The 11,872-nt window shown below is 43.9% G+C and overlaps 1 protein-coding gene across 1 annotated transcript in view; it reads right to left on the bottom strand.

Moving 5' to 3' along the window:
* Nucleotides 1–1,039: 1,039 nt before the first annotated feature.
* Nucleotides 1,040–11,872, bottom strand: part of LOC124274465 — a 45,740-nt gene continuing 34,907 nt past the window's right edge. The window contains exons 10-19 of the mRNA XM_046709826.1: nt 11,732–11,811; nt 11,293–11,353; nt 10,045–10,130; nt 9,543–9,768; nt 8,657–8,759; nt 7,509–7,655; nt 7,151–7,318; nt 6,886–6,947; nt 4,753–4,985; nt 1,040–4,353 (exon numbers count right to left, since the gene is read on the bottom strand). Of these exons, the coding sequence (XP_046565782.1) occupies nt 4,225–4,353; nt 4,753–4,985; nt 6,886–6,947; nt 7,151–7,318; nt 7,509–7,655; nt 8,657–8,759; nt 9,543–9,768; nt 10,045–10,130; nt 11,293–11,353; nt 11,732–11,811 (1,295 nt within the window). The 3' untranslated portion in view covers nt 1,040–4,224. The remainder of the gene's footprint in view (nt 4,354–4,752; nt 4,986–6,885; nt 6,948–7,150; nt 7,319–7,508; nt 7,656–8,656; nt 8,760–9,542; nt 9,769–10,044; nt 10,131–11,292; nt 11,354–11,731; nt 11,812–11,872) is intronic.

Below are 11,872 nucleotides of genomic sequence, written 5' to 3'. Positions count from 1 at the left end.
GCTTCAGTCTGGGCTAGTACAAGCAGCCGCACCTACACATACACACGCATGCACGTCGTCATATGAGCAAAATATTCTCAATAACGACGTTAAACCCAATTGCACCGCACCTCACCTCACTTCACCTGTTTAGTGCAGGTGTTTTAGTCTGTTGTTCAGGGCCCCGTTCCTCAAATTGATCTTAGCACCACGACTGATGTAGGTCCTTGTTGAAGTATATGAGTTACGGTCGCCTTAGTGCTAAGTTCACATTTTGGAACAGGGCCCAGGACCAGTGTTTTATGCCACAACCTCGTATATCTGTTGTAGTCTATTGTTCGGGACCAAGGATATATTCCACAATCTGGTATATCAGTTGTAGTCAGTTATATAGCATGCGTTGTAGACTGTCATGTGGGGACAATGTTAGTCTATTGTTTACCGCATGTGTTTCAGTTCTTGGTCTAGAACAGGCATCATAGTTATCCTAGACCACATGTTATAGTCCTTGGTCCAGAGCAGGAATTATAGTCCCTGTCCATGGTTCTGGGTAGATCATAATATACTGAATGTATGACACATCCAATCAAGAGATAAACACAAACCTCAGCTTTGGCTGACTGACTGACTGAGTGAGTTTGGTTTTATGCCGCTTTTAGCAATAATATTCACAGCAATATGTGTGTGTGTGTGTGTGTGTACCAGAAATGGGCTTCACTCATTGTACCCATGTGGGGATTCGAACCCAGGTCTTCGGCGTGACGAGGCAAAGCTTTAACCACTAGGCTACCCCGAGATAAGCGCCCCCCTCAGCTTTGGAGTCAGTTTTGAAAGCGTCTAAGTCTGCTTTGTTCTTTATCAGTCAGCCATTATGAACCTTTTGACTGTAGTCAGTAAACACTCAAGTGACTGATATTAGTAAAATATTTTCAGTGCCATCAGGTAAAACAATAGGCAACAACCATGTCGGGACTCTGACCACCTTTGATCCAGTTTTCATTGACATCTGTTTCCAAGATATTTAGAAACCATTTTTCAATTAATGACACACAACTCTAAATGGTGAATAAAAATCTTTTATTTGAGACAAAGATGAATGTGTTGAATACAAGTTATTTCACCCCCTCAAGAAACATCTTCCAGTAAGACATAACAAAGCATCACCCACCAGACCCATCCCTCTCTATTGATGCCCATACCCCTCTGGTGTACACCCAATGCATCAATTCCTATCAATGTATCCCACCCACTTCATTAGGTGTCCCCACCACGCTTCCAATATCAACTGCATCTTGTAAGTGTACCCACATCACTGGTGTGTACCCTGCCCCTCCCCAACCTACATCAACAGCATGTTGTGAAGCCCACCCGTATCACTAGTGTGAGCACCCAACTCCACCCATATAACCTTCTGAACCTTCAGTCCCTCAGATGTCACTATCATCACTGATTGTACCCCAAGCAATTCACTTGTCTGTACCCCCACATATCACTAGTGTCTGTACCCCCATATCACTAGTGTCTGTACCACCCACCCATATCACTAGTGTCTGTACCCCCCACCCATATCACTAGTGTCTGTACCCCCCATATCACTAGTGTCTGTACTATATCCCCCATATCACTAGTGTCTGTACCCCCATATCACTAGTGTCTGTACCCCCCATATCACCATATGTCTAGTGTCTGTACCCCCATATCACTAGTGTCTGTACCCCACCCATATCACTTGTGTCTGTACCCCATATCACTAGTGTCTGTACCCCCATATCACTAGTGTGTCCATATACCCATATCACTAGTGTCTGTACCCCCACCCATATCACTAGTATCTGTGTCCCCCATATCACTAGTGTCTGTACCCCACCCATATCACTAGTGTCTGTACCCCCATATCACTAGTGTCTGTACCCCCCCATATCACTAGTGTCTGTAAACAACATAATTATGTTAATTATGTTGTTTTCTTTGTTACATTGTTACATCCAGTATATATATACTTCCCCCTTCTTCATGTTCCATTATGCTTGACAACGGTACAAGAATCTGTATCGAAACGTCGCACTCACGAATAAATAGAAGTTGTTATCCATAAAGTTTGTTCTATATCATATCACTAGTGTTTGTACCCCACCCATATTACTAGCACTTACGGGTCTCACTAGGGGTCTCACTAGTATCTAACCCCTCCCGTATCATTAGCATGTCATGCACCCTCAATAACATATCCCCCATTGAGCACTGTGAGCTGTCAGCAGATACCAGTAAGGCAATAACAATAATAATAGAAACAATAGTAGTACAAAGTCCCACAGGGCTAAAGAAACAATCAACAGACCACCCTCTACACAGCCGTCCGAGCTGTCACCCACAATGATCCCGCTAGGTCACAGATCGCCTCTTATAAAGGCACTAGGAATTACTCAACATACAAAGCCTCCTGTTCAATGATCATTTCTAGAGGTGCACCAAGATCAACTCTACAAGCAAGCTCAAGTACCAAGGTCACCTGTAGAGGTAAGCCTCAGATACTAAGGTCAGTTCTAGAGGTCAGACAATGTACCAAAGTCCCCTCGACAACTAAGCTGAGGAACTGAGGAAGCAAGCTGTGGTACCAAGGTCACCTGTAGACAATGTATCCTCTACTACTAATCTGAGGTACCAAGATGAAACTACAAGCAATTTCATGTACCAAAGTCATACATCAACACTCACTCAGGTACAAACGTCTCCTCTACATATCAGCTGCAGTATCAAGGTAGCCCCTAGAAGTTAGATGATATACCAAGGTCACCTCGGGAGAAATTTTAAAACATGAAGGTCACCTCTGGTGGTAAACCTGTGAAACAGATCACTTGCAGAGATCAGTCAAAAGCATCATGGTTATCTCCTGAGGTGAACATCATGGAACATTCGAGATCATCTTGGTAGTACTATCACTTCTAGTGGTCAGCCTACTTAAGCAAGGTCACCTCAAAGGGTCAACCTACATCACCTCTGGAGTCTGCCTACTGTTGGAAGATGACCTCTACAGATCAACCTTATGCAACAAGGTCACCTCTTGGGTGTCTGCCCTCAGTAACAAGGTCACATCTAGGGGTGTGCCCACTGGATCATGATGACCTCTACAGGTCAACCTTCTGTAACAAGGTCATCTCTAGCGGTCAGCCTAGTGATGAGAGGTCATCCATAAATTCTAGAATTATACTTTTGAGAGCATTTTATACTCTTTCACATATTAGGGTCATCAATACGACCAGAGGTTAGTGTGAGAAGTGCAACGAAAGGAAACAAGGTGCACATTTTGCTAACATGCATTCACATTTTACTTACACATGCAGTGTAATCAAACAACAAGCTGTAACAGTGTCTCAGACTCTATGAGAACAAGAATGCATAAACTCTATCACCTGTATCACCAGAAGACACCACACAAGGACTGGTTCTATCACTTATACACTCCTACACAGCAGGAGTATGGTTGCAGTATTATGTCTTAGACAGCACCAAGTCACCATCTGTACTCATTATGCAGGGAGTTATCACTGGGAGTCGTGCTGCCATTTTAAACATTGTTGCAAAAACATCATCACGACCTCAGATTTTCACTGACACATTCCGTCAGAACGGGACATGTCACATTCTGTCAGTTAACACACACACACAGGTTATCATGGCTGCCAATGTCGCGCAATACTTGTGCCATCTTGATTCTTCTGAACGGGACATGTCACATTCTGTCAGTTAACACGTACACAGGTTATCATGGCTGCCAATGTCGCGCAATACTTGTGCCATCTTGATTCTTCTGAACGGGACATGTCACATTCTGTCAGTTAACACACACACAGGTCATCATGGCTGCCAACTGTCGCACAACACTTGCGCCATCTTAATTCTTCTTCTGTGGCCTATGCCCTCTCCAATTCATAAAGACCATGAGGCCTGCATTGGTAATAAATGTCAGTTTTGCGTATCCCAAACACAAAGGCATCTCCTGTACACCACATGATGCCTTGCACCACATTACAACACTGTTGCCACATCACAACATCGGGCACACGCGTGTCGCACAGTGCACGACATGGCCCTGTTCTGTGTTTTACACAGTGCACTACACATACAGCCACAGTTGACCTTGACCTCTACACGATGATGCAATCATCGAACTATGACAACATCCACTCTGCATATTATGCTACACTATGTGTTGGGCAACCTAGCACTATGTCGCTTCTATCTGCATCACGCTTCGTTGGCACTTTTGAACATAAGTATGCTGTTGAAGATCTTGAGAGCAGGACCAAGCTTTATATTCATGATCTTCACAATGTCAGTTTGATTCAAGAGAAGGAACGCTTCTCCATCAATTTGCTGGAACAGAGAAAGTCAAGGGATAGTATTGTTTCATTGATACAATATTGATAATGTGGCATTGATAACACATTTAATTAACTTCGACAGTACTGAAACGTTAATTTGACATAATTTGATCAAGACACAATAGTTGCCTACTGCAACTCTGTCATGAGAAAAAATCCAGCTGCTTTAATAGAGAAACCAGTTGGTATACTAAATAGCCATCTCCTGAGATGAATCAAACATCTTGTATGATAAATCATATCCATGACTAACTGTCTATCTCGATGAGTTATCAATTTGCCAAGAAAAATGAGCACCCTTCTTGGATACAACTATCAAGCCAGACAAGGAAACTATCAGGTTGACTAATGCTACGTGCATCCCATATGTATGAAATCAAGCTAGAGTTACCTCCTCCTGAAAGACCTTGCCCTGTTCCTCACAGCCTGGGAGTGTCTGCACAAAGTCAGCCACCTCTGTGATGGTCCACTTGGATACAGTGCCAGCCCTGATCTTGTCGACGCCTGGCAACAGCTTAGAGTGCTGTTCCCAGCACAGAGGGAGGTCACGCGCAGGGTTGGGAGCCATGGCCGACATAAAGACTGACTGGTGGATCTCCTGGTGAACAGCCTCTGTGTCTTCCTCTGGAGGAGAGAGCATGTCGTTAAGTCCTGGATGTACATCCTCCATACAGACACGATAGTCTCACATATACACAGCCAGGGGGAGAGAAAATGTCTGACACATCACCAAATAAACACCCCCTGTAACCTATACACCCCCCAACCCCACACAATATTCTCATATATACACAGCCAGGGGGAGAGAAAATGTCTGACACATCACCAAATATACACCCCCTGTAACCTATAATGCCCCCCCACCCCACAGAATATTCTCATATATACACAGCCAGGGGAGAGAAAATGTCTGACACATCACCAAATAAACACCCCTGTAACCTATATCGCCCCACCCCCACAGAATATTCTCATATATATACACAGCCAGGGGAGAGAAAATGTCTGACACATCACCAAATATACACCCCTGTAACCTATCGCCCCCACCCCACAGAATATTCTCATATATACACAGCCAGGGGAGAGAAAATGTCTGACACATCACCAAATATACACCCCCTGTAACCTATAAGGAGAAAATGTCTGACACATCACCAAATAAACACCCCTGTAACCTATCGCCCCCCCACCCCCCACAGAATATTCTCATATATACACAGCCAGGGGAGAAAATGTCTGACACATCACCAAATATACACCCCTGTAACCTATCGCCCCACCCCACAGAATATTCTCATATATACACAGCCAGGGGGAGAGAAAATGTCTGACACATCACCAAATATACACCTGTAACCTATCGCCCCACCCCACAGAATATTCTCATATATACACAGCCAGGGGAGAAAATGTCTGACACATCACCAAATATACACCCCCTGTAACCTATCGCCCCACCCCACAGAATATTCTCACATATACACAGCCAGGGGGAGAAAATGTCTGACACATCACCAAATATACACCCCTGTACTAATATCGCCCCACCCCCACAGAATATTCTCATATATACACAGCCAGGGGAGAGAAAATGTCTGACACATCACCAAATATGTGATACATAACCTATACCCCGAATATTCTCATATATACACATTGAGTGAGTCGAGTTTTATGCCGCTTTTAACAATATTCCAGCAATATCACGGCAGGGGACACCAGAAATGGGCTTCACATATTGTACCAAACATATACACAGCTGTTGTCTTCCCAGGGGCGGAGAACACATCTGTCGCTGTCTCACGATATATCATTAACACACCCTACATATTTTTTGGGACAGCTGTCAATTGAAGAACCCTCTGGTGGCGTAATCTATTGTATTTGGATACTTGAGATATTGGTATACCGTTGATCCTTTTCACAAAGCAGACCACTTCAGCCCTGATTTTTAATTTATTTTCAGAAAAACATGCATACCCACTGAGATAGTTAAAATAATGTTTTAGCCTGTCCCTTCTCTAAAGTATGTCTTGATAAACATTCAAACATCTCAATAACCTGATTTTTCCTCAGGTGAGGTGAAATTGGGTTTATCATCGTGCTTGAGAATATTTCAGCTTCACATGACGGCGTGCATGTGTGTGTATGTGTATGTACTGCTGCTTGTACTAGCCCAGACTGAAGCTGGTTTTATAGTGCTAGCCCACTGAGATACCATGCCGCAGTGACGCATGCATACCCCACTCAGACACAATATACTGACTCTGAGCCGACCAGTCCTTGTTGTACCCATTAATGCCGAGTGCCAGGCAGGGACCAAAAAGTACCATATATTAACGTCGTTTGGTATGATGCGGTCGGGGATCGAACCCGCGACCTTCCACTCTTCGGGCGGACGCTCTAACCACTACACCACGGAGGCGGTGATATTTTCTCCGATACGTCTGAACAAACATGTCGCTGTCCCCTGTGATACTTGAATTAACTGTTGTGAAACTTCTGACTTGACCACACTTACTGATCTCCTCCTTGACCCGGAACTGTCGTTCTACACGCTCACCGAATCTCAGGAACTTGTGTCTGAAACACGACACACATCTTAATCTTGATGACAATCAGACCATCATTAGTGAGTGAGTGAGTTGGGTTTTATGCCGCTTTTAGCAATATTGAATTCCTGAAATTCTATCCACAACTAACCCTCAACCTCAAGACGGCTATGTCAACACACAACAGAAACTGATAGTGGTGAGTGTGAATCTCTATGTATGTATCCAGTGTACCTTTTTCGACCCCGTTTGGCACCAAAATATGGCTTTGGTGGACTGTCTTCTTTCTGTCTAAACTTGAGAAGGTTCTTCTCTGCTAGAGGACATCCAGACAGCTTGTGATGAGCAGTGAACTTGCCTGTGATGTGACCCGAACCATCACAGCCTGGTGTAGGACATTTCCTGAAACATGAACACGAGATTTAGAGATTTAGAGAGAGATTTAGAGAGAGAGATTTAGAGAGAGAGAGAGAGAGAGAGAGAGAGAGAGAGAGAGAGAGAGAGAGAGAGAGAGAGAGAGAGAGAGAGAGTGAGAGCTGAAGGGTCACATGTTTGTGAGGGGGTGATATTGTAGTGCTAGGGTGCAACTCACTTGGCCTCAGGGGACGATGGGTAGTCCAGCTTGCTGCGGGCTGACAGCGGAGTGGGTAGAGAGTCCTCAGACCGGGTGGAGCCGAGGCGGTCCTGCAATGTGGTCTCTTTGTTCATGTTCATGGTAGAATATGGGCAGCCGAATGCACTGGAACAATGGAAGCATCAGTTACAGCCATGGTATCATGTTAATCAATAAATGATAGGAGTCCAGGGCTCCTTGAGATCACTGACCAGTAATCTAAATCTGTTTCAAGAAAAAAACTCAACATAAACTTTCAACCATGACTTAAAAACGGTGTTCCACTTGACACATCAGCATGATAGTACACAGTACTATTCACTGTGTACTCAGTTACGACTTCTGAGAGAATACTGACCCAGAAAACAACACCTTACAGCATAAAACACAAAAGTATTTCCATCCATGTTAGTAACAACATAACTTGAACAACGTTAAGAACTAGAAGTCTGTTTGCATTGAAAACGTACCGATGAATGTCAATTTAAACAAAAAAGTAAATCGAATAAGATGAAATTAAGATTGCTAATCCTCATAATTTTACCTTGCCAACTGACCATTTAAATCTCAGAATTTTATTCAACTTAGGATAAAAGTTGTTTAACAAACGATCATAGTTTCAAATCGCTATTATTGGTTTGTATTATAAGGGTGTATGCACATTAAATGAAACACCGAGAACAAGTAGAGTTGTCTAAGTTAACGCTCATCACGAACCCTGCACGTGCATTTGTTTCACTGTTCCATCTACTGTGCTCACCCCCTTGTAATACAAACCAATAATAGCGATTTGAATGTATGATCGTTTGTTAAACAACTGTTATCAGTGAATAAAATTCTGAGATTTAAATGTTCAGTTAAAGGCAAATTTTGGAGGATTAGCAGTCTTAATTTCACTTTATTTGATTTACTTTTTGTTTAAAGTGAAATTCATCGATCGCCGTTTTCACTATACAAACTGACTAACCTCAAAGGCCCTTCATGTATAACCTAAACATGGGTTTAAGACAGTTATTGTTTTGTGTATAATGAGCAAGCTACGTAAGGATACTGATGTAACGATACACTACATATGATCAAACATGCCCAGCTATGACGGTTGTGTCACACCAAGATTCATCCCTTACCTGTGATGGCCGACATACTTGGCCCCCTTGATGTGGCCGACACCCCTACAGCCAGGGGTGGGGCACCCTCCTTGACTGGGGGAAGATGCCAGCTCAGATGGACCTTGATGGAGAAAAAGGTGACGTATAAATAACTATTAAGAATGCAAACGATACGATTCCCAGACTATGTGACATCATCGCTGTGACAAGCTACGTGACTCCCTCAATGGCTCAGACTATATAACTTACTCAGCCGACCAGACAGACTACCTACATGACACACTCAGGGGCCAAGACTACGTGACTCCCTCAATGGTTCAGACTATATAACTTACTCAGCCTACCAGACAGACTACCTACATGACACTCTCAGAGGCCAAGACTACGTGACTCCCTCAATGGCTCAGACTATATAACTTACTCAGCCGACCAGACAGACTACCTACATGACACTCTCAGAGGCCAAGACTACTTGACTCCCTCAATGGCTCAGACTATATAACTTACTCAGCCGACCAGACAGACTACCCACATGACACTCTCAGAGGCCAAGACTACTTGAATCCCTCAATGGTTCAGACTATATAAACTTACTCAGCCGACCAGACAGACTACCTACATGACACTCTCAGAGGCCAAGACTACTTGACTCCCTCAATGGCTCAGACTATATAACTTACTCAGCCGACCAGACAGACTACCATGACACTCTCAGAGGCCAAGACTACTTGACTCACCAATGGCTCCAGACTATATGACTGACTGACTCAGACTGACTGAGACTTTTAGAATACAGCAATACATGACACTCTCAGAGGCCATTGTACCCACCACTTGACTCCCTCAATGCTTTAACCACAGACTATGTTACTACTGAGCAGCCCAGAACAACTATATGACTTACTGAGTGGCGGTTCAAGGACATGTCCCGTCTTGCGGCACCAGCCAACAGGGCGAATCTCCGGGCTGTCGTCTTCCAAGTAGTAGTCGTAGACGTCGGACCAGCCATCAAAATGGATCCTGACCTGATAGTTTTCTGCCTCGGCTATAGTAGCAACACGCATCAGTCTTGGATTGCGACGGTCCACTACTTCTACCTTCATGGCGGGCTCAAACCCAACCTGGGGACGCTGCAAAAACATCAGCAGGTTACACCAAACCAGGTCTTACCATCATCACAGGATGCAGTGGAGCAGTGTACTGTACCCAATGTAGTATCAAATACCTGGGGAACCATTTATCCACTGACACAAATAGTCGGCACAGAGGTTAAAATTATTTAAAACATTGTGTAATCTAAATGTGACATTCAGGCACTAGGAGCTTACTATAACTGTGCCATAATGACTCTAATTATGTCTCTGGGACTCTTAACACAATGAACTTTGAAGCCTGGTGTAGCTTACTGGTTTGAAGGCCCTAGCTGGGACTGCTGAAGACTTGGACTGTTGCAGGTAGTCCTCCCAGGTGAACTTCTCTATGTCCTTCGTGTCTGCCAGCAAAATGGTCAAGTCAGAATAAGTGAGTAAAACATGCTTTCTGTTATATCAGCTATTTCAGCAAGGTCAAGTCTGCATACAGGAGATCTGATTGCATTGGATTTTACATTGAAGACTAAACTAACAGTTAGTGAAACAAATGCAGTTCCATGACACAGAACTACTATTTCTACAAATGACACTGATGTATCTTTCTCTGGAACTGTAGCATGTCATTGCAATATTCCAGCTATATGACGGTGGTCTGTAAATAATCGAGTCTGGACCAGATAACCCAGTGCTCAACAGCATGAACATCTATCTACGCAGTTGGGACATGAAGACATGTCAACCAAGTCAGTGGGCCTGGCCACCTAATCCTGTGAATCGCCTTTTACGACAAGCATGGGTTGCTGAAGACCAATTCTAACCCGGATCTGGAATTCTACTCATGCAGGGTGTTGGTCATCTTGACAGGTAACTCCAACCTGGAATTCTACTCATGCAGGGTGTTGGTCATCTTGACAGGTAACTCCAACCTGGAATTCTACTCATGCAGGGTGTTGGTCATCTTGACAGGTAACTCCAACCTGTCACACTCCAGTCATGTAACTCCAACCTGGTCATCCCTCACCAGGGTGTTGGATCTTCCCAAGCCGACCAGCACTTTCTCCCCAGCGCTGTTCTGTCACCAGCCGGCAGGGTGTATGACAGGGGAAGTTGTCACACCAGTAGTCCAGCTGCCTCCAGTTTCATGTGGATCTGCACTTTCTCCCCCAGCTGGTCTGTCACCATCTGGCAACACAGATCAGTTGACGTATAGTGAGTGAGTGAGTGAGTTTAGTTTTATGCCGCATTGAAGACCAACCTAACAGTTAGTGAAACAAATGCAGTTCCATGACACAGAACTACTATTTCTACAAATGACACTGATGTATCTTTCTCTGGAACTGTAGCATGTCATTGCAATATTCCAGCTATATGGCGGCGGTCTGTAAATAATCGAGTCTGGACCAGACAATCCAGTGATCAACAGCATCGGTCTGCGCAATTGGGAACTGACGACATGTGACAGAGGTATAAACAGATGTACATACAGAAGTGTCAGGCATAAGAAACAGAGATGTCAGACAGAAGAACAAACAGAGGAACAGACAGAAGAACAGAGGAACACACTGAAGAACAGACTGAAGAAACTGAGGAACAGACTGAAGAACAGACTGAAGAACACAGAACACTGAAGAACAGACAGAAGAACAGAGAACTGACAGAAGACAGAAGATCAAAAGAACAGAAGAACAGACTGAAGAACAGAGGAACAGACAAACAGATGTACAGACAGAAGCATCAATCAAATTGCGGCATAGGATAGAAGAACAAATGGGAGAAGATTAAACAGGGGCATCTGACAGAACATCAACAGAGGTATCTGACAAATGTTCAATTGTAACCATGCATTGAATGCCTACATCAAACAGGCACAAAAAGATAATCAAGCTGAATTAAAGAGAGAGGTATCCAACTGTTCGAAGTAGTCAGGACCTAACTATGCTTGTCCTCTTTCAAATCTAGAACCCACAGAGCAGGGTACAAGCCCTTCAGTATGTACACTTACTGTTGTAGGCAGGTTGATGAAGAGGGACTTAGGTGCTGCTGGCGCTCTTGACATTTTCAGATACATGTTCCAGGAAACCCCTCAGGTGCATAATCTATAACAGCAGTGAATATAAACATACAAGGCAATAAAGACTTTCGG

Source organism: Haliotis rubra, unplaced genomic scaffold (assembly GCF_003918875.1).
Source record: "Haliotis rubra isolate DU_JTF1 unplaced genomic scaffold, ASM391887v1 Scf191, whole genome shotgun sequence".
NCBI classification, from domain to species: domain Eukaryota; kingdom Metazoa; phylum Mollusca; class Gastropoda; order Lepetellida; family Haliotidae; genus Haliotis; species Haliotis rubra.
Note: the sequence above shows the minus strand (reverse complement) of the source record. Positions and strands in the feature narration are given on the sequence as shown.